The sequence below is a fragment of the Branchiostoma floridae genome, unplaced genomic scaffold (genome assembly GCF_000003815.2).
Source record: "Branchiostoma floridae strain S238N-H82 unplaced genomic scaffold, Bfl_VNyyK Sc7u5tJ_1421, whole genome shotgun sequence".
In the NCBI taxonomy this organism is placed as follows: Eukaryota; Metazoa; Chordata; class Leptocardii; order Amphioxiformes; family Branchiostomatidae; genus Branchiostoma; species Branchiostoma floridae.
Window position 1 is genome coordinate 98,777 of NW_023365714.1, and position 24,229 is coordinate 123,005.

The following is a 24,229-nucleotide window of genomic DNA, read 5'->3' on the forward strand; positions in this document are numbered from 1 at the left end:
GATCGAATCGCGCCTAATGTGAGGGGGGTATAAGAAGGAAGCGCGGTGTGAAGACTAGCCGACTGCTGTCTACCCGTGTGTCAGGGACCCTGGCAGCAGTATCATCACATGAGCATTTCCAAAATCATATCCAGTGAGTCACTTGAGTAACTGGTTTTTGGAGTATTGCTGGATACTACTACTTAGACTACGCTAGGGTGGTTCTTCCCAAACTGAGTACTGTGCTTTCACTCCATGAGTTCTCATCTTATACGATGTTTTTAACTAGACAACCTGTACCCGATGACACTGACAGTTTGGACGTTATTTCTAAAATACCGACGGCACACACATTGGTATGATACCATTAGATACAGGCAAGGGTGCTCTTCTGAATAACACATGAAACTAAACTGTAACATTCTACATTCAGTAAGACCGCTAATGCTGGGTGATTGAATGCTGAAAAAAACATACTATATACAACAGGACAGGCATATATCACCTTGTATGGAGCACATGATAACAATGCCTGCACACCTGTAGAGAATAAACGCCTGTGCAAAGGTGTTTTCTCACCTGCCCACAGGTACATCCGCATGCTTGCTATTGTTTTTTCTATCTATAGTAACAGCCTGTCACAATAACAATGTTCTCCAGCAGGACTCATAACAAAAACATAAACAGACCTGATGGGAACATTTAGTGGCCACAGCTTAATTCTAGCAGCCATTTTTATCTGTCAAGTGGCAAGGTCAAATTTGTAGGTCACGTTCTATTGTGATATGACTTTGTACAGAAATTAAATTTTCCCTACAAGTAAAAATGTAACTCTGGTCGAAGAACACATATAAATTCTACGTCCCTGATGTCTTGGCTATCAATTACAACATCAACTGATGATGTGACCAGAAAAAATGTTCCATCAATGAAAATTCCACCTCCATATTTTTCAGAATGCCCTTACAACCCCCCACGAATAAATCCACCCCTCTCCCATATATGTCACCCCTTGTGCAGCCTATATCAGCTTATTTGCATATAGATGATGTCATTCTTACAACAGTAACAGCAGGTCATGTTTTTATGGCTGTTAAAAACTGCTTTCCTACAGGACATAATTTGTGCATTTTGTCTAATGTGTTGGTCAATCTGGTCATCAAAAGAAATCCTAAAGATTTTGTGATAAAGACCTAAAGATTACTATCAAATAGTCCATGTTTGATATTTATACATTAAGTTCTTCATATTTTTGAAAGGCTCAGTTGATGTGTGCCAAAGAATAAAATGTTGAAACAATACAGTAAACAGTGTTAGAATTTTAGTTCCACATTGTACATTTTAATTTGATACAAGCCATAAAAACTAAGGACAGCATTGAATAAATTTGAAATCCTTACAAAACTGTTATTGTAAATCATAATATCTATGTTTCCAAGAGTCAATCCAGTTTTGCTCCTGGCTTGCACCGGGGCTCATTTGCATAGGGATGATGTCATGGCGCTATTTGCGCTCACTCTCCGGGGAGCGGCGTACATGCCCGGCGACAGGTGCGAGCTGATTGGCTAATTAATTACGCTGCTGTCCGTCAATGGATGGGAATTTGCCCCCCCCCAAAAAATTTGACTATAATGGGTTTATTTCTAATATGAATGGTGAAGAAGAGGATTAGAATCTGATACAAACATGGTGTGAATGAGGACATTCTGAATTATCAAGATCACATCATTTTCTTCTAACAAAATACCACAATTGCCATCCACATACCAGCAAACACAATTTACACTTGAATTATTGTTGTTTTCCTACAAAATACAGATCCAAGCTTCGTGATATCATTTTTGGCAATGTTACAAAATGCAATGTGTATTGGATATATGTTGAATAACATTACTGACAATATTTTTTCATAATTTTCCAAGCTACAAATAATCCTCAAATTTGTGAAATATCATGGGAAAACTGACAAGGAAGCCCAGTTCCAATCCTGTGTGTAGTATGATGTCATATGTCAAGGGTCAGGTAGATAGCCCTGGGACAGGACTACAGTTAGGCCACGTTGATTTGATTATATGGATGACATCCCCGCTCGCACCAATTTTCGGCCATTTCCAAAAAAAAAAAAGTTTTCGACCACACAATAAATTGTGCAAAGCAGCTGTAAAATGAGCACAAATATTCAGTAGATTGAAAAAAAAGTATCAGAAAACAGATAACTAATGCCATAGAATGCCAAAATGAATCTAAAGTCAAAGAATAAGATGTGAAAGGACAGAAAGAAAAAAAATCTATTGTTGGTTGGGGGAGGTACCAGTACAGAAAATTCAGGTCCAGAGGATCATTTCCAGGTCCGGACATGAACCTGGACCTGATTGTCTGTGGAAACTTGAGAACTGGCAATACTCAAAACATTCAATTTGGTAATTGGTCAATTTTGCTACAAAGGAATCTGTTTGGTGGATTATTGGACTACCACTGCATTTTAAAATCCCATCTCCATGTATTAAAGTCTCTGTACATTTGACTGTAGAAACTTGGTGCAATTGACTATAAACTCTACTTGACTTCGCTCTTGTTGTCTTCTTGGCCCCCCGGTTAGACCCCAAATGGCTGCCGACATAGTGTGTCCATTTTGTAATTGGCGAAACCTGTTCCTCTGTTGTTTTTTTTCAGGTCTGTTTTTTTCGGATTGGTCCAAGAAGAAAAAAATGTTTTGCACCCGTATGATGTACTGGTCCCTACACTGTTGGTATACCATACTATGTGTGTTAAGTCCTATGTTCAACCTTCCTGGCCACTTTGATTTCATACTGAAGGCAACTTTTTTTTGGGGCCAAACTTTTTTTTTATTCGCTCGCTCGCATCAGTTTTGGAGTTCCCGGAGGATGTCATCCATATAATCAAATCAACATGGCCTTATGAATATAAGAAGCTCCATCTTAAGATTGGAATTCCGTTTTTCCCATTTTGAAATGTGCTAATATTTTCAATATAAAAGCACTTGGTGCAAAGTCTTTACATATGATTGACAAGTATGATGTACAGTTGTGAAATATGATAATAACTTTCATGAATATTCATTTTGAAAATTTTCTTCCTGCAGGAATTCCTGCAGGAATTCCTGCAGGAAGCGTTTTTCCTGCAGGAATTCCTGCAGGAAGCGTTTTTCCTGCAGGAATGCTGCAGGCATTCCTGCAGAAATTCCTGCAGGAGAAAGGTAAATTCCTGCAGGAAGAATGTTTCCTGCAGGAATTTCTGCAGGAATGGCCTTATAATTCATATCTAAATCAATGACACTAAGATAGGAGTGCTACACACCGGCAAAAAAGTATGCAACAAACGTTTTAGTAGTAGTTTCTCCTATTCATGCAACTTTTTCAACATATACATTTACATTTTGTACTACAGTTAAATGTAGAGTATAATCACACCCCGCGCAACATTTCTACCCCCAGTTCAACCTGTATGACCTCACAAGCGCCATGTTCTTGTTGACTGTCGACGCATCAAAAGCCAGCCAATTTCTCAACAGTTATCATATATAATATCAATGTCACTAAATCCTATAACGCATTTTTTTAATCCAACAGAAAGCTTTAATCGGATTCCTCATTTAACTCACTTGTATTTTTTCATTTGAATGGGGTCCAAGTTGCCCATGACATGTTCAACAGTTGTGCCGACAGAGCCATTACGGCTGTTCACACATGGGTGTTTTCATCAAATGAAAACTGCTCTATTCGAATGCTCCTTCCATGCATGCAATGATATCTTGTAAATGCAGTACCAAGTTGAACGTGGCAAAGAATGAAAGCTCCTTGGTCAGCAACTTGAGATTTGTTTGATCTGGTTGGTCATATTTTGACCATCATAAGATTAACACTAAATTTTTGTTCCAGAGAATATTTCATAAAGTTTAAAATTGGGCCTAAGAAAGACAGGGGCTTGCTTCCTCTTGTTGAAAATTCAAGTAAGTATGCGCTATTGTAATGCGGGTTCAAAGTAAGGTCAGCTATTGTTCTATAGATATGCAAAGGATGCTGGTGTCCAATTATCAATTATCAAAGGACTAATTATTCCCCAGGTCCAAACATCCTGGCTACCTGTAGTGCTGAGGACCTAAGGCCTTCAGAAAGAATCCTGGAACTTGGGGGTACACTATTACAAGAAATTACAGACTGAAGAATTACAGAATTTCAGAAACCTAAGTTCACTTTTACACTAATCTATTTAAATATGAAATGGTTAAACCTAAAGGGTAAATCAAGGTCAATGTCTTTGTCAATTTAAAGGTAAACTATGAATAATTTTTCTTGAAGTTTTGTGAAAATTTGATGGTAATTGTGGACTCCACTTATAATAAGGTAATAAATAGACTGCTCAAACCAAGGAGGTTTAATATAGGCATCATGGAATGAAGTCAGCACCTCTGTGCCTAATTTCCAATCCAGCTGTGCCTTGCTCAATTTGCCCTTCAAGCTGCGTTACATTAAACAACTGCTCGCTATCAGACCCCCTTCTGTCAGTAATGACCATGGTAAAATCAGACCCGAGTGCTCGAAAATAAAAGCTGGACTGCTTCTAGTTGGGGGGCTACTTTCAAAGTTGGTCATTTGGTCGTTTGATACCACTGTTGCACAGTGACTATGACTGCTTCCCAAAAAACCTGGTGCAGGATGAAGACCCAAAAAAAGTTTGCTTTTGCCCAACTAGTGTAACAGTGGGTTCAAGTAGTTCCTACCGTCCTTGCTAAGGAGCTCTGAGCTTTTGTGGCGACAGCGGTAGCGTACTGGATTTGTGATCCGGCTGCTGGTTTGAATCCTGGGAGTTGGGATGTTGTTTTTTCTGTTCTACTCGCCCCTCTGGTTGTTTCACTGGTTGCCACACCAGATATCGAACCCTTTCTTGAGTGACAGATAAAGCTCCTTGGTTAATAACAAAGGACACAAAATATGCCAGGAAAGGAATATACACCGGTAAGCTTGTACGGGCTAGACGAGTTCGGCTTTTTTTTCGGCCCCCCCCCCCAAAAAAAAATCCCCAAGCTTCCCAGAGAGCCCGGTGAAGGAGCCGAATTCGTTTAGCCCGTACAAGCTTTCCGGTGTATATTCCTTTCCCGGCATATATTCCTTTCCCGCAATATTCCCGATTAAAAATCGCGTATCGACCCCCCCCCCCCCCCACCGAAAAAAAAAAACGCCAAGCTTCCCAGAGAGGCCGGTGAAGGAGGCTACTAGCCTGACTAAAATCGCGCTCCTAGCGGCCGGCCCTATAGTATTGCTGCTGCCCTAGGAGGGGTCATTAACCCCAGCCAGCGCTAGATTGTGTAAACACAGGCTACTCAGCCTAAGGTGCATGCAAAAATGACTTTCAAGCCCTGTGATGCAAAAAAAAACAAGACAGTTTTAAACAGTTTGTATTTTGCCTTATGATGCAAACTGGTACCAAGGCTAAAACCAGTTCAGTTCAGAAAAAGGGATGCATGGAAATGTGACCTTTCCCACTGACACAGAAGAGGGTCTGCATGGGGGGTTCTTGGTAACGCTTAACGGTGAATTCAGGAGGCCCGGTAATGCTTAACGGTAAATTCAGAAGGTCCGGTAACGCTTAACGGTAAATTCAGGAGGGGTTACAAAGCATGACAGTAAACATTGACGTTCGTTCCTCTTTGTACGGCGCTAAACTAGGTTACCTCGATGGTTGAAAATATCAGACTAATGGCATTGTGAGAAGGAAAAGGTGCCCAGAGCCCGGAGGAATGACAGGGACAATGCCTGCTGTGTCTATGACGTTTGCTTCCCTGGGTCAGTGCTCCCACCAGAGGCGGCAACAGCAAGTTTCTTGTAGGCTGGGGGGGACTATTGCTGACAAAATTTTCAGCACATGAAGCGCCGAAGGCGCAACGCATCGTATGGGGGTAGGGGGTATGCTCCCTGGGAAATTTTTTAAAATCATGGCCCTCTGAAATGCTATTTCCTGCATTTTCCGGCAAATTTTGCTGACAGAATAATGAAATTTTCATCAAAATTACACATGGTTGTAGCAATTGACCTCCGGCCTCCGACATATTTTTACCATTTCAAGCTCGGACGGCACGAGAAATTGCCAGACAAGTCCGGGGAAATTTAAAAGTCTGGACCGTCTGAAACGCCATTTACTGCATTTTGAAGGACAAATTTTGCTGGCCAACGAAGGTAAATCAAATGACATTTTATTAAAGAGAAAATTTTTTGGGCCAACGCCCCTGAAACATGTTTTCGCCAGGTCGTCGTGAGGGGTTTTCGGAAAACCCTGTCCAGTCCAGACAGGGAAATGGGGCGGAAAACCCTGTCCAGTCTGAAAAGAGGGTCTGCAAAGGGGTTCCTGGTAATGCTTAAAACTATTACTTCAGACTGCACTTACATTATACTGATACACATAACCATAGAATCGGCAGCATAATGAGTGACCCAAAGGTGCAATGTGCATGCACACAAAGTCAGTTCTGTCAAATGCAAAGTACCCAATTAACACTTATCTGGTAGGACATGAGGGGGAGAGAATTACACCCATTGTCCATCAAACAATGGATAGTGAGTGTCCGTCAATTTCGGGTTGTTAAATAGTGGCAATACATTACAAAGACAGGCTTTGAAAGGTTTTATTAAAATGATAAGTGTGCAGCACTCATTTTGAGAGCTGGTTTGTTTAAATCCTGGATTAATAAAATGACTGCAAAAGGTTTCAATATCAACACGACTTTAGTACACAATGTGATAACATTACATATATTTTACAATGCACTTCAATAAAGCCGAGATGGCATTTTTCAAACCCTAGTACAAGTTGTGAGCTATATAGAACTATGTATCCTTTTAAAAATAATGTTTTATTTGCAAAATTATGCCGTAAGGCTAATAGCATGTTCAGTCTCAAAGACTTTGAGTAGAAGTTTTTTTATATGATGCACAGAATGATGGATGATTTTTGTTAAGTTATAATTTTTGTATGACATTGTGTCACACTTCAAGTTGATGTTATTTCTGTGCTTAGGCATATCAAAGATATGTTGTATACAACGGATACCCCCATGCAGATCCTCTTTTCAGACTGGACAGGGTTTTCCGCATTCCGGACTGGACAGGTTTTTCCGAAAACCCCGTCGTGAGCACCAAAGCCACAAGCCGTTGCAAGGGAGGTCTGGAGAAACCTCATTTTCTGCATTCGATGAGAAAATTTTGCCGGAAACTATGCTAAGTTGGACACTGAAATCTGTTTGAGTGAAAAGGTTTTTTGGGAGGGGGAGGGGCGACGCTTCCGCAACATATTTTTACCCGAAGCGGCCGGGAGGCTCGGAGAAATTTTGAAATTTGGACCCTTTGAAACACCATTTCCTGCATTTTCAGGGGCTCTATCTGGCATTTGACTTCGTGGGTATAACTTGTTACGAAGAACATCTTGGTAATGCTTAACGGTGAATTCGGGATAACAAGTAACGATTAACGTGGAATTAAAACGACCAATACGCTTCACGAAGAATATACCGATAACGCTTAACGGTGAATTAGAGTGGGTCGGTAACGATTAACGGTAAATTAAAATGGCTCGTAACACTTAACGGAAAAAGGCATGCAGGCCCTCACAGAAGTGCAACGTCCTTCACAACCTTACACTTCTGAAACACAAGAGAAAAATTTGTGCCTGGCTCCCAGGATTTTAACCTGGGCCCGCCAGCTCATGAACCCAACACATTTACCACTCAAGCTAAAAGTTGACAGAACAGACTAATTAGACTAGTCAGTTGGTGTCCTCCGAACCCTACTGTGTCATTTGCACTGTGCTTCTTTGTCTATCATGATCAGAATCTCCAAGCGGATCTTGCAGGCTGACAATACTATCTTATGCAACCGTAAGAAGCTACATTCTTTCATGGCCTTTCAAGTGCCTTCAAACACATCCTGTTTCAAAAAAATTTTTGATTCAGAAACATGGCCTAAATATAAGATTATTATCTAAAAACTTTTATTTTCCTGGGTGACGCCACAAAGTATGACGTCACATACCTGGATGTAACCTGGATCCAAGCTTCAATAGTATATAATATTATATTATATTATGTAAAGTGCGAGGTTGGCTAAAGTGCAATGCAGAGCACTACCTAATTTACCATTTTTCTGAATTCTAAGATTTCCATTAGTTGGCAGTTCAAAACAAAAGTAATCAAGGAGGTTGAAAGAGGGCCAGATCAAGTTGGTGAGATCAAGGAGCTTTTATTACTCCTTAATTTGCCGATCTGGTTTAACCATTCGAATCCTGTAATCTATCCCAGAAGTGAATTTTCAGGTTTCTGCAATTTTGAAGTTCTTCTAGTTCTAATCTGGCTCAAAAGCAGTTCAGTATAGAAATATCTCAGCAAGAAGCAACCTCCTTGATCTCAGGGAGGTGTTCTGAATCTTTCCATCCAGTGCTTTGGGACAGTCCCTGTGGGACTTGCTAATTCAACTTGCTAATTGGGAAGCATGCCTTAACAATAACTGACCTCCTTTGAACCTGCATGACAATGTGCATAATTACCAAAAAGAGGAAAGTGAGTGCCTTATATACAGGCCCATGTAATAGGATTTGGAAACTACAAATAATCTCTGGAACAAACTTTTGCCTGTTGTTTCTATATAATGAATGAATGACCTTGATTGTACATTTGTGCTCAAACAAGCTAAGTACAGATTGTAGCGCTAGTGATAATGTACAATTTTGATTAAAAAAAAGGTATCTTGTCACCTCTACAAATACTAATACATTCCAGTATTTACAAGTTCAACTTCTTCTCACCTCTTAAAACAGTTATAAATATAAGTACAGATGGAATCAATAATGTATGGTTGATCTAATTGCATGAGAAATATGAATTTTTTTCCTTGGTATTCAAGTATTGGAAATAGGGAACATATCTTGTATATTTTCAAAGAGGACGTTTCTTTTGTTGTTGTATAAAGTACAGTAAACAATAAAGTGACACTCATCCTCTATCTTATTCAAGTTACAGTATTGGCAAATTCTTTGTTCCAGAGGAATGCGGTTATGTCGGCCTTCTGGCTTATAATGAATCATACTGGTAAACAGCTTCATAGCAGGCTTCAAGTTTTAAATAGTCAAAAAGATAATGGTTCTTTGGACCAGATAAAGCCCAGGTTATCAATAAGTTTGGTTATCAAAAAGTTTGTTGTTATTTTGTGGGCCTTTCTGCTTTTCAACGCCTGGCTCTATAGTACAAAAATTGCTTGTATTTGCAAGATACTCCAGGACCCCAAATTTTACCCTCCGTGTTGGCAAACTTTCCTGGTTGATTTTGAAGAGTAGAAGGCCTGTGGTATATATTTTGATGTGATACTGATAGCCATTCTGGAATGGTAGCTTTATTCTGGCTATCAGTATCAGCCTTCAAACCCATCATCAGGAACTTTTTGTCTGAAACCAAGATAAAAGCCCCTTGCTTAAACAAGAGACCTAAGGTAGCCAAGACAAGAGTAAAAGATTACCAATTGAAAGGCAAATAGTAAAAAATTATATCTATTCCAAGGTTGCTGTAAAACCTAGGTTAGGTCAGTGAGATCAGAGAATTCTAAACTCCTTGGTGATCTACAAGGTAGTTAAACCTCTTTGGGTAAACTTTAGTCTTCTATGCAGTGTTAAATACTGACCTGTTCTATACACCAGTGGAGGCACTGAATAAGGCAGCTACCATTCACTTCAGTCTCTAATTACCTGTCATTATAAATCAATACACGCATTGTTGTTGCTGGAGTTTAAACACCTACATGTAGGTGCAAAGGAGATTATATAATGACTTCTCTAAAGATAGGTGAGAAAGGGGAGGGGAGGTGATAATATCACACTCTTGTGATAAAAAGGCCTTTGTCCCAATCTCAAGGATTTTAGAGCATGTAAAGAGTTCCAGATGAGGACAGGGTGTTGTTCTGATTGATCAATGTTCTGTGATCTGATCTGATCTGGTGACGGTTGATTATTATTTTCTATTGGGCACTTAGAACTTCATTAAACACAGCTGTCCAGTAGGTATCAAAAACCTAATAAATAAGATTCATTTAGCACCAGTGTTTAATGAATTTCTAGGTGTCCACGCACCCGGCTCGGGACACTTCTAATATTGTGTTACAGTGTCTTAACTAACATAAAATATGACTGGTGAATGCCACCTGGCTATATGCTAATAAAGGATCAATGTTTTACCCTGAGGGGTGCATCATGAGATAAAGCCGCCAGTGGTTGGTTTCTATAACCCAAACACCAGCTATCAGTATGGCAAACAAGGCGGTTCATGTCATCTACTTTTCCACCAACTGAATGTATCATTTGATTTACTACAGTTTAGAATTCAGTAAATAGTTACTGGAAGTTCCGAAAATAATTTCATCAGGTTGGCACTGATAATAGGATAAAGGTTTTTACACAACATGTAACTAAAAGTACTGTACTTTCATTGTACAGTACTTTTCTTATGGACTCCAATGATTATCCTATTAGGGCACCCTACCCTTACAGTACATGTGCAATTTACAATAATTGAATTTATACTTTTAAGGGAAGCTTAGGCCTGTCATGAAATTTATGAATTTTGTGTTTATGTTCCTGACTTGCACCTACATGTACAATCAAATTGGCTTAGATACTAATAAACCCTAAGTGGTGATGTTAAAGAATTAAAGAAAAAAATGAAAGAAGTAACCATGCCCAAGCTTCTGTACTTCTGAAAAATATGAGTAGCCACTGAAGGAAATGCATTTTCTTGAAGTGAAGTTCATTCATAGGTCAGTTATTTCTAATGCCAGGCATCTCCAGCAACAGTCAATAAAACTAGGAAAACAAAACAATAAAAAATGCCTCCATTATATATCTGTTTTATATACATAGTTAAAGTCAAGTCTGAAACATCTAATGAAATCTAATGCATTGTTTAACAGTTTCAAAACAAAATTAAATGCATAAAGAATGCTTCCTGTCATTGTCAAGGCCATTCCTGCAGAAGTTCCTGCAGGAAACATTCTTCCTGCAGGAATTTACCTTTCTCCTGCAGGAATTTCTGCAGGAATGCCTGCAGCATTCCTGCAGGAAAAACGCTTCCTGCAGGAATTCCTGCAGGAAAAACGCTTCCTGCAGGAATTCCTGCAGGAATTCCTGCAGGAAGAAAATTTTCAAAATGAATATTCATGAAAGTTATTATCATATTTCACAACTGTACATCATACTTGTCAATCATATGTAAAGACTTTGCACCAAGTGCTTTTATATTGAAAATATTAGCACATTTCAAAATGGGAAAAACGGAATTCCAATCTTAAGATGGAGCTTCTTATATATAAAAGCCAACATATTGATTCTTACATAACAACATTATCTCACACAGCTTCGCACCATTTCCCCCGTACACTCCCATCTGATCCTGTTAGTCTGTTATTGGTTTATCCTTGTCAGGAGTGACGTAAAGGATTTAATACAAATATGCCATAAATAGAAACATGGGCCGATGTTTGAGGTTATCACATTAATGTGTGATGCAATAATCCACTGTACATACTTAGATTATAGACTAAATACACAAATATTTGTATTTAATATGTTTTGAAGGATTTGTCAAAGCATTTTGCTTTGTTCAATCATAAATGAATAAAATGTGCATGAAAATAAATACATAAACTAGGAATATCCTTTAAAATACTGTCTGGAAACATAATCATGTCATGACACCATTTCATAGAATATTCTTTGCAAGTAATTACTAATAAACTATTTCAAGAAAATAAAATCAAAGATGACAGTCACTACATTGTTATGGAGACAGGTACGTATTTATCAGTGTTCCACACCTGGGCAGATTTGTGATGCATCGCTACTATCAGATCACCTGACAGGTAATACCTCACATTTATCATTCCACTTAACAGTTACAGTTATCACTATTCATCATCTAATAATCATCTGTACTAACAGAACGTTCCAGATTTTGTGGACTGGCTTGAACCACACAAAACTAACCAACCCATAAACAAACATCCTTTCAATAGCACAACATGATTGACAGGTGTGTTGGATGTTACCCGAATATCATCACCGCGGTAACCAGGATATCGCAGATTTTACTACCTGCGATTGGAATAGGTGTGGGAGGCCGGGAGGAGGGGTTTCTGGTGGTACCGGAGTAACGAGTCGAGCCTGTCAGCTTCCACATCACTCACAATCTCTCATCACTCAGCTGGGTCCTGGTCTTCTCATGACCTCATCAGGTCAAAGGTCATTACAAATCATTATTTTGTCATTCATTATTCTTTCATCTGAATTTATGGCAAATTGAAGATAATGATGATTTTTATTTATTGAAAGAAAACACAAAGTAAGCTCCAGTAAACAGCCTCTCCTGAACCTGAACCAGAGAAACTCCATCTTTACAACCTTGGCCTAAGGTCACGGCCATGGCTGTAAATGGTTTTATTGATTTTCCCCTAAGCCGCACCCCTCCCCCCCCACATAAACACAGCTCCTACCCGATTACTAATGACAGAACGGGTTAGAATGACAGGATCGGGAGTAAGAGACTTTCTTTTTAATTCAACCATTCTCCGTGAAACTGGTCTTGTCCAGAAACCATAATCTGTTTATTTGCAGATTAGTAAGAAATGCTGCTATGGCCTCTGTAATCATGGGGCTATTATTAGCTGACTGTTAAATGTAAATTTCTCAGAATGATTTTATTTAGGAAATGACATATTTAAGGGGTAGGAAGACTGTTATCTATAACTCCATCCCAAAATGGTGTCCTCTAAAAATTAATTTGGACCCCCTCTGGTTCCCTCCGGACAGCCAAACCATGATGTCATCGGTGCAGCCATGCCTGATTCATCATCTGCCAATCATTATCACCTGTCAGTTATGTCAAAATGATGACATCTGTCATATGTGATGTCATACATATCACTTACAACTCCATATGCCAATAATTCAGAACAAATTCAACAATTTCAGTTAGCAACGACCCAAATTTTTGTACATTGTAATAGTGAAGCCTTAAGTCACTATGTAACATTTCTTGTGTATTTCATTTGTGAATGAAAATCAAGAGAAATTTGTAGCCCAAATATTCTTATAATACGTCACAGGTATGGTTTCAATTGTGTCACTTACCATTCCATATGCCAATAATCTGAATTTACACTTCAAATATTTCATATTGAACCAAATCTTTATAGATAAAATTGTAATAGCCTCGTCACTATCTGATATACTTTGGGAGTCAAAATAGAATTTGTATATATACTGTAATACACATGAGTTTTACCACAGTTTTATGAGGTGTCACCCAAATGCTAATATTTCATCCTCCCATCCAATTCATCAGTAGGGATGAGGTCAGCCTATGATATTTTATTCTAATTAGCACAGTGATATATCTGTGATGGATGTGGCTATTATTATAGCCTGCGGGGGCTGATAGCCGACAACGGCCCTGCAAAATTAGCCGCATCAACGATATCTTTATACACATAAACCAGGCTAACTAAAATATACAACAATGTTGGGCTGATAGCTAACAACACTCCTGCAAAATTAGCTGCATCACCGATATCTACAGGCTACTTATCAACCAGGCTAACTGATCAGAAACTAAAATATACAAAAGTTACTACAATGTTATCCACTGGCAAATTGCCTGTCTTCAGACAATATGGAATGATTGTTTCCAAGAAATGCGATTCACAGTTGCACAATACAAACACTGGCAGAATAAATGTATGACTTTATCAGATTCTGGGAAATATTTAGAACATACCCAACCTGAAGCCATCCCCACTACTACAGCACATATAAGCTATTGTTTGCCATTTCTGCTCTGTAAATATCAGCTATGACATCAGAGCTGCTGTTCTGATTCATGTTTAATCAATGTAAATGCCAGGGGAGGAACCTGGACTGGCCTGAGCTTGTACTTCTAAGTTCTGTCAATCATGGTTGCAGACACTAAAGGCACTTGTCAATCATGACTGCTGATACCTGTCAATTGCAACTCCAGGTACCTGTCACATCACCGGAAAGTTGTAAATCACAGCTACAGACACCTGTCAATCATGGTTGCAGAGAACTGTCAATCATGGCTCTAGACACTTGTCAATCATTGCTATAGGTACCTGTCAATCACAGCTAAAAGCACCTGTCAATCACAGCTCCAGACACCTGTCAATCATGACTGCAGACACCTGTCAATCATGACTACAATCACAGCAGCAGCCAATCAGCTTTGTGCAAACAAGAGTTCTGAAAACCAACACCAAAAGCCTGTTGTCCAGTAGCAGTACTGCTAGCCACTGTACCACAATGATACCTAGATTCTGCTAAGCAATAAGAACTCCCGTGACCCCTCTCAGAAAAGTGGGCCATCCCACTTACAGCAATGTCACACAGGAAGGAGAATAATGGTCACAATTACCGCTCGAATCTCGCACAAGTGTGGCAATTTGGCGCCGCGTCTCTGTAGCGCTCACAGTACAGATGTAGCACTTCACCTGTCTTCACATCGCTAAACCTGACAACAGGAGGGTCCAACATGTCAGTCTTCACAAAAATTTTCTTTGGTTAAAGAACCAAACAAATAAACAAACAAACAAACCAGGTTGCACAACGTTGGGCCAAAGTAAAAAATTGATTCTTCCCCACCTAAGCAAAAAAAGTCCATATGCCCTTATATATCGACTTGAATCAATCAATATTACGCACATGTGTGAATGGGCATCAGAAACTGGTAAATAATAAACACTAAACCAACCACAACTCCAAACAAGCAAAAATAAACTTAACCAAAAGCTAAAAAAGGCTCTACAAAGACTTCCATGCAGAAATCTGCCAGTAAATAAATCAGCACTTAACAACTGCTTAAAGGATTAGGAGCCGGCAGAAGACTCCAGGAATATGCAGATCCTTAAGTTTATCAGCTCAACATCCTAGACTTTAAGATAAAGATGTCAACACTTCATCACAGACGTCTCGGCGCGTGCGTCATCCTGACATCAGTCTGCTCCGGGAATTCCTGTCATTCGTCAGACCAGAAAAGGCACAGTTTAAAATATGCACATGCCAACGGGAATCTGCACAGAATTATAATGTAATATTTTAGAATAATTCATATAAAACACTGTCAACATAAACTTTTGTTTATTAGGTAAGATTGAGGAATAATATGGTCTCTGCTATATATATATACTGCCACGTGAGGATTGGTTAACAAATTTACAAAGCCACAGAAGACAGTGTAAACAGCAAGTGCTACCAACATCTTTCGAGATGGACGGATGCCTACGTACTATATACATTACGTAATTTGGATAAAAGGAAAATAAAAGTATTCTGAGCCCTGTAACGTGTAAGGACCTGATGTTGCTATAAATCTACTTTCTCAATGTCTTTTGGTAAGCTATATAGATACAGACTCCAATGTGTAAATGATAAAAAAATTCTATACATTCCTTTATGAAAATGAAAGTATTTGGAGCCCTGTGCATGTTAAGTCTGATGTTGTTATAAAATCCAGTCTTCTCCTAACCTCCAACATTTCTCCATCATGACATCATCATAACGCGCATAACTGCCTCAGCCAGCCTTCCCATCATGCACTGCTCTCCCATCACTCATGTCCCACAATGCCCCTGTCAGAACGAACCTTTCCCCGACAAAGGAGCGCGTTCAGCGCGGGAACAAACGGTCGTCCTGACGGATGACAACAATCCATCCTTAACAACCCAAATATGGGCGTGAGGGCAGCCCCAACCACCAGTGACCTTTTATGGGCGTTTGTATTCTAAAGGGCGGGTCCTCGCCATGGCAACCAATTATCCACACAAACATGATAGATGGGTAATATTACCATAATCTGTGTTGTGCAATTTTCCTTTCTAATCAATTCTAAAACAATATAATGAGCATCTAACAATCATTTATGACAATTTTTTGTTCAATTTTGAGGTAATTTTCTAATTAGATTTGTAAAAGCAAAAAAAAAATGAGAATCTGACAAACTATCATTTATGACAAGATTCTGTCAATCTTAAAGTAATTTTCTAAACAAATGCAATGTAAGAATGTCAAGTCTGACAAACTGTAAACAAAAACAAATGCAGACATTTTTTACCAGTGTAGCATTTTCAGTTTTGCATGAGTCTCGTCTCTGGTTATTTATTTATGGCCATTTTCCAACCAACCATTCAGTAAGTGGGTCGTCCTAGATCATGTTAAATGAGCTAATTAATAATCGTCAGGAAACGAGGCTAACGACATCTTCCTTCCTGCCCTACCTGTGCACACCTGCAGGGGAGGTTCAGTAACATCTACATGCACCTGGGGAGCAGGGGAGGTTCAGTAACATCTACACACACCTGGGCAGCAGGGGAGGTTCAGTAACATCTACACACACCTGGGCAGCAGGGGAGGTTCAGTAACACTTTATCCTGGTGGGTACTGTAAATGTGTGTGCTTAGACCAGGGAAAGATCACTAATTCTGCACCATAGCAAAACTCAACATTTTCCTGGATTATTCTGAGGATTGAGACTAGGAAAATATTTCCCTTTCAATTAACTAGCCTTAAAAATACCTCTGTAACCATGGTGACATAACTTATACTACAAGCTGTCGCAGAAATAGAACTGAGCCCCTGTATGTAATCTGTACTGTCTCCAAGGTGATGGCTCTAGGTTACCTTGGTTACCAAATTGTAAACATGTCTCTTGCAGTGTACTTTTTCAGACAATTAGGTCCACCATTACCATGGTGACTACCAATATGGTAACAAACCAATTACCATAGCAACAACAGAACACTGCAACAGTGACACTGTGTTTTGGACTGTTCTATACTCCCCACCAGAGTTGACAGTCCAGATCACCAGGCCAACAGATTACAGAACTGCTGCCATGGTGATTACAGGATAGGGGACTGGTTTAAAAGCTGATCACTCAATTAAGCCGACTGCCCACAGCCCCGCTGGGAGGGGTACTTTACAGCACGGGGTGGAGGCAAAACTCAGTCCATGCAGCGTTGGTCTACGGCAAACTGTTTCCCTCTGGGCACTTTGGTGAGGAGTAGCACAGATTATCCTATAAACATTCACTATACCAGGGACGTTCCATGCTCTTTCACATTTAGCTGAAGTATGAGAAAAGGTAACCCCAATATGTGTCATCCAGACCAGCTGCAGTACAACCTGGTCTACAAAATGCTAGAAATGTTTTATAATCCTACCAAGCTCTAAATTGGCTGCTGCCATTTTCCCCCAGTGCCGGAATGTCAATATGCAATCCTCCATTTATCTGGAAGTTCCATGCCAAACCACAGACTGACGCCGTTGATACCACACTTAGTCTAGAAAACATGTCCATGTGGCTAACACAACGTCTCCAAACCACAGACTTGTCAGCACTGCAGCTGACTAACTGTACAACTCCCTCAACAAATTTGCACAAAAAAGGATATTACGGATGAGCTCATCCCAAGAGTCATGTGATGTTAGCTGATCCCGCTAAGTGGTGATGTCATCTCCTGTTGTGCACAGCATGTGATGAGGTGGCACACAAAAGGGTGATGTCATGCCTGTATGACCTCAGACTGTTACACAATTAGAAGTTTGCTAATGTCGTTAGTGACACCTACAGCAGCTGGTTACTTAAGTGTGACAAATGTTCAGCTTTTTTAAGAAACATTTGTTCAAATGTTTAACCAAAGTGTAGATTCTAAAGGCAGCCAACCTGTGATATACACAGCTATGTAAAATGGACCTGTATGAAATACAAGAAATGCGTGTCAATGAATAAATAAAGGTTGCGAATAATCTATATTCTAAATTCATACTTTCTTCCTAACCTGTAAGTAGTGTTACACTAACTTACAGGGATGTGGAACAGAAGGTGTAAAAGACCAATTCCATCCTAAGAGCCCAAGGTCATTTTACACTTCAAGGTCATCTCCGGGGCAACTCAATTATTGACAGGTACATCAGACAAAATTACCTGTCTGCAGCAACCTCATACAATATTGCTTTCTGTCTATCTAACTGTCAAACCTACAAGGTCAAACCTAACAGTAACTCCAGGATATTTCAAGATCAATCTCGACAATAAATCAAGCTCTTCAAGGTCAAACCCAGCAGCACCCATGACTGACAGCTTTCTCAGTAAGGACATGAAGCAAGTCATCCTTTTTATCATCCATAACCCACCTCTCAGGAGGAAGTTCCACGCTGACAGCTTCTTTCCTAAAACTACATCCATATGGAACAAGCTTCCTCACTTTCACTTCACTTTCACTTTCCTCCTGATTGCTTCCCTGACGGATACATCCTTTTAAACTTTTTAAGACTATTTGAACAGAATCCAATCGTACAAGAGTACAATGCTACACTTTCTAACACACTGTGACTGCTTCTCATGGTACTGAAGGGCAAGACTACCAATTGGTGTAACCAAAAACATCCAATAAACCATTTTTGTGGTGACCTGAAATAAAACGAAAGTTTTGAAGAACAGAGACTGACCTGTGAGTAGTGATACCTTCTGTACGAATGATTGACAGATAGAACAGAGACTGACCTGTGAGGAGCGAGACGTTCTTGTACGCGGACGAGAGTTTCCCCAGCAACACGGAGAGGAAGTTCTCAGTGGAGAGCCCGTCGAGGTCCTGCGTGCACTGGTCATACACAATGACTTCATCTTTCTCCTCATCCTGCACGTGGCAGGTGTTCCGCAGCACCTAAACATAAACATCAACATAAACATAAACACTTCTAAAATCTTCACCCTAACTAGAATCTAAAGGTCCTTTCTAAAGGTTCTCTTAGCAAGCCCTAGTGTTGTACCCTCGAGAAAGGCAATCTCCACCTATCCGATTACTCAAACTCAGGTGAAAATACAGGTACAACAGGACAGACTGAATGGAACATTTCACAGACTTCAGACTGGACATGCAGCTGGAAAGCCACCCCTCCAGTGTGTTAAAATTTCACCACACTTATCAAAAAGCAAATAATGTGTGAGGGGATCAAATGTTACAATCCAGACTTACACAATTGTAACTGGTGTCTTATGTCTTAAGGGCGGTTACCAGTTAAAGGTATACAAAACAAAACAAACAAACCTCTCCTATGGACACCCTGTCGTGATGAAATTATACAGAACAAACAAACAACAACGAACCTCTCTGATGGAGACCTTGTCCTGCTGGAGCCTCCGTTTCATGAGTTTGGAGCAGCAGATGTTGACAGAGTTCAGCACGTGGGACGTGTTATACTCCAGAAACGACCGGCTGTCAATCAGGAGCGTCTTCGGGAGTCCGCCCTGCAACATGGCGGCCAGCCGCTCGCAGTTCAACAAATTCGCTTGGTACTTCAGTAGCGACTCCGCCATCGCTTCGCGCATGCTCGCCGTTTTGGCTTTCATCGTCATCGATTTTCTTCTCGCGTTCCTTCGAAAATCGTTCCTACGATCGGATCGTTTCTCTCCTGTCCAACGCAGTTAAACCGTTCTTTGGTTGGCCATGGAGTCCTGACAATATTGCACTTGCCCTTTCCTAAAAATTAAAATCGACATTCAAACTACTTCAGCTTTTCTCTTCCTCCTGCGTTCTCTTTCCTTCCTTCGTTTCTTTCACTCCTTCCTTCCACAGTTACGATAGATCTTGTAGACATCAGTTGGGGTCTTCTGAGGACACTGAAATAAGAAAAACGTTTGTTTTATTTTGCTTTTTGACAATTGATTTCAACCTGACAGATGAAAAAAAAAAAATCGCACTGCCTAAAAATAAGAAAAATGTGTATCAATCATCAAATACCAGAAAAAATTACAAAAATAGCAAATTTCTTAAACAGAGAATGCTTGCCTACGTTTTTAGTCTCAAAAATAGATTAAATGGAAAAAATAAGAAACTTGTATCTCGTGCCTGCTTTTGAAGGTTCCTCCTTTCTAGCTGAGTCACTGTTACGGTACTAGTTGTGAGGAGGCCATCTTTAGCTCATAATCTACCTGGCCAGGTATACGTAGACAGTACCTATGAGTCACTATCACATCTGTTGTACAGGTACAGACTCCACAGGTGTGTTTGTGCCCCGGTACCTAACGTTATTCCAGCTCAGTCAGGAGCTCATCTAAAATTCATGAGCAGCTTTTCAGTCGTCTGGCCCACAACAGCTGATGGCATCTAACAACAAATCGTTACGCTGTAGTGTTGAGACTGTCGTGTTCCCTTACTACATGCTACTGTTCCCTTACTACATGCTACTGTTCCCTTACTACATGTTACTGTTCCCTTACTACATGCTACTGTTCCCTTACTACATGCTACTGTTCCCTTACTACATGCTACTGTTCCCTTACTACATGCTACTGTTCCCTTACTACATGCTACTGTTCCCTTACTACATGCTACTGTTCCCTTACTACATGCTACTGTTCCCTTACTACATGCTACTGTTCCCTTACTACATGCTACTGTTCCCTTACTACATGCTACTGTTCCCTTACTACATGCTACTGTTCCCTTACTACATGCTACTGTTCCCTTACTACATGCTACTGTTCCCTTACTACATGTTACTGCTGGCCCACAATAGCTGATGTCATCTAACAACAAATCGTTACGCTGTAGTGTTGAGACTGTCGTGTTCCCTTACTACATAGTACTGCTGTAGAATTAGTTGAAAATGCAAATGTAAAATATTTTTTGTCTTCAGATAGTCATCAAAATGTCTTCCTTAATGATTCCGAATTGAGAACAAGGTTTGGCAACAATAACTTCTTTTGAAGCTATGCTGTAAATGAAGCAAACACTGTTACGTTTAAAGCCAGGTATTAAAGGTTTGTTTTCAGGCAACAAATGTGATGCTGATGTTTTCTTTTCATCCTCTTTGAAAGACTTGTTTTTTACCCAGTCTATCACTTGTAGATTTCTACAGAATATCAACCTTCAAGCTTTCTGGCTGTTTTGTACAAAAATCGATTGCTAAAAAAATTAATATACTAAGTACAGTATTTCAAAAGACTTTTGAAATAAGATGTTAAGACCTTTAAGTTAAAGACAAAACGGGGCAGCTCCCAAGCCCAGTTACTGCCTTCAGAACACAATTTCGCCTTGAACAGAAAGTGAAAGAAACTTTCAAACCAAGGCTTGACCTAAATAACACCATTTTGATCCTTCCCAATTAAGTCAAAGTCCGGTACTCTGCACACATCTCTACCCTACCACTGAGTCTAGATCTACCGTCTCACTAGCCAGGTTTTTGACCAGTGACTAACCCAGACCTTTGTCCAGTAATAACGGCCGACAGCACAATACAGGGTTATGTCATCCCTGATTCTGATTCGCTGAATCATCGCCTCGCCACGTTGTGCCAGGCTACGCTAACAATTCTAACGGTTAAAGACTACATGATAGAAATACCTTGGTTTTTAACTATCCTTGTTGAAATATTAATATTGAATATTCACAAAAGCAAAATCAAACCAAGCCTGAGGATAAATTTGTATTCTAGTTTATACAATAGTAAACACAGAACCAGGGACTTAATATATGTTTTCCTCTTACTAGAATCTTAGACTTTAGAGGTTTGTCTTAATCTTTTAAATTCATTATTTTTTACTGTATGAATACTATGATGTCCAAAAAAACTGATAACATAATTGTTGTGGCCTGAGAGACTGTCCCTGTTCTGTACCTGTTGGTAACACCTGCGGATGATCAGGTGTGTTGACCTCACCTGTACTATGTGGTGCACTGTGTCAGGTACAAAGTCTGGTATAAAGTAGAGTAGTCTAAAGTCCACAGTCAACGCCACACCGGGGGAAACTTCTAGAACTTTCTCACAAAACTCTGCGTTTCTGGGGGTTTAGAATCTTAACTGTGACTTGTGTCTTTGTAGGGGCTGTTTCTTCTTTCTTCAAGTCAAACACGATTACTGCTCACGAAGGACTCCAGAGTTTTAGTTTGTGAGATTATAATTATTTTTGGATGATGATGAAATACTGATAGGAAATCTTACGTAACGTTTAAAGCTTTAACACTGATCAGAAAACTAGATTTTATAGTACAGGCTGTTTTTTGCTTTTAATTGAAAAGAAATCTTATCGTTGACGAAAAAACTACAGATATAATTTTCTTTAACGCTAGCTAGTATGATGTAAGAGTGACTATTAAAATCAAAAATAAATTACGAGTAAGACTCAAAAAAGGAACAAATTTAATGCCTTTAAAAGGAAAGTCTGGTATTGAACATTTTGTACTTGGTACCCTGGGGTCCTCTATCAGTCTATGATAATTATTATTTAGAATTAGAATGACCAGAAAACATGTACAGAAAAATCACATCTAAAAACAACCTTTGTCCACTAGAAATTTCTGCCTATTTGAGTAACAAAAATATTTCCCTATGCATTTCTATGATGATATTGTATAAGATACCCAGGTATGTAACGTTATATCACCCAGGTGAGATATCTCACCTGTACTGTTATCTCACCTGTATGGTTTCACACCTGTCCTGGAAGATGTCGGTCTCTTGTAATCTTGAAGACGTTGTTTTGGCAGTTCAGACTCCTTGTGTCGTTCCTTAAGTCTTGTCAGTCTTGTTTGAGGCGGAATTTGTAAGTTTCCCGTTTTAGCAGTGCGTTATTGTTGCGTGGCCGATGGTAACGTTAGAATGAGTCAGAGTCAGGCAGTCAACAAACCTTCAGAAACACGAACGGTACAGGTCTGAACCCTTCTCACAGGCACGGCACACGGGCTGGATCCCTGCACGATCCGATCTCACCCTTCAGCAGGATCTGGGCAGGATCTACGCGTGTGTAGGTCCCGGTAATCTGGGTCCGGATCTCAGGATGGAGGAGCTAACGTGGTACTTGCCTGGTGTTGGCGCGGGTCCCTCCTCCTGTATGTGGGGGGTTGGGCCGGGCTAGCGGGCTCTGTACGGGCGGTACGCGGCGCAGGGGCGGGGGGAGGGCCGGGGGGACTGTGCAGCTCACGCTGCCGGGGCCTGGGCGGGCATGGCGGCGGTTACGGGCGGGTTTGGGGCCGGCACGGCACGGGAAATCTCCGGACGGAGGCAGGAAAAAAGAAAACACTGCGGGCCGAAACCTGGGCAGGCATGACATCACCGCGCTAAAAATAGAACACACGTCATGGCCGGCCAATCAGCGCGCCCGACGTGCCCGTTACCATGACATCACTCCGGGCCAATCAGCGCCGCGCGTCTTGTGGTTTCGTCATGACTTCCGAGTGCGGGGAAAGTTTGGTCAAACTTCGCGCGCGGTTTCGCTGAAAAGGAAATATTCGGACAACTAGAAAAATAATTCACAGAACGAAAACATTTTCCAAAACAGCACGGTTGCCTCTACACGACGTACATAATTTCAATCTATTTGTATTACTATCAATCGCTTATGTTACACACCCAAATCGTAAGTACCCGCACTATAAGTCCATCCGTGGTTCCATTAACTTGCCAAGGAAATGATGCGAATGATACAGTTGATCGATTGACCAAAAAGCCGGAAACAACAGTTTTAAGAACAGAGCTGTCGGTTCTTGGTGGTGAACATGTTTTGACTACTGTGAGTGTTTTACTTCCGAGTTTTGCGTAAGGGGAACCACTGCTGGAGGAAGTAGGGAAAATACAAGTACGGAAACCACTCATCACTTTCCACGGCAAACAGCAAACATTTTTTTTCCTACTCTATTTCCGGGAACGATAAACGTCATTATACAGACTGCCAGATTTGGCCAATTTCCGACATATTTTAGGCACCAATGATGTCTAGTGAATGATCATAATTTATAGCTTAGAGCCATCGTTTGCCGATTATTCCTTGGAAAGAAAGCTTCCCTCTTTCCGGCTTCGCGATTTTATCTCCGTTATTCAAGTTCTCAGTACTACAGTAGAAAGTTCGCGAACCCCCGACAGGAGCGGTGTTACGTAAACACACCTGTCCTCAGGTGTCCCACAGGTGAGTCATATGGAGGTGGCGGTCAGAGCGCACGTGAGCGTCATAGGTGGCCTACAGGTAACATACAGGTGACCTGCAGGTAACTTGTTCTCCAAGCAGAGGTGAGCGGCAAAAAATCCCGGCCTCCCGACCTAACCTCTGCTTGGAGACTACAGGTACCACACAGGTGACCTACAGGTGACCTACAGGTAGCGGCGGCGCACACAAAAACCGGCGGGACTTTCCAAT

The 24,229-nt window shown here is 40.4% G+C and overlaps 1 protein-coding gene across 1 annotated transcript in view; it reads right to left on the reverse strand.

The window, feature by feature from the left end:
* The window catches only part of LOC118407576 (dual specificity protein phosphatase 16-like), a 34,374-nt gene extending 11,195 nt beyond the window's left edge, over positions 1-23,179 (reverse strand). Inside the window, exons 1-3 of the mRNA XM_035808075.1 lie at positions 22,519-23,179; positions 19,205-19,717; positions 18,602-18,761 (exon numbers count right to left, since the gene is read on the reverse strand). Of these exons, the coding sequence (XP_035663968.1) occupies positions 18,602-18,761; positions 19,205-19,453 (409 nt within the window). The 5' untranslated portion in view covers positions 19,454-19,717; positions 22,519-23,179. The remainder of the gene's footprint in view (positions 1-18,601; positions 18,762-19,204; positions 19,718-22,518) is intronic.
* Positions 23,180-24,229: the final 1,050 nt, after the last annotated feature.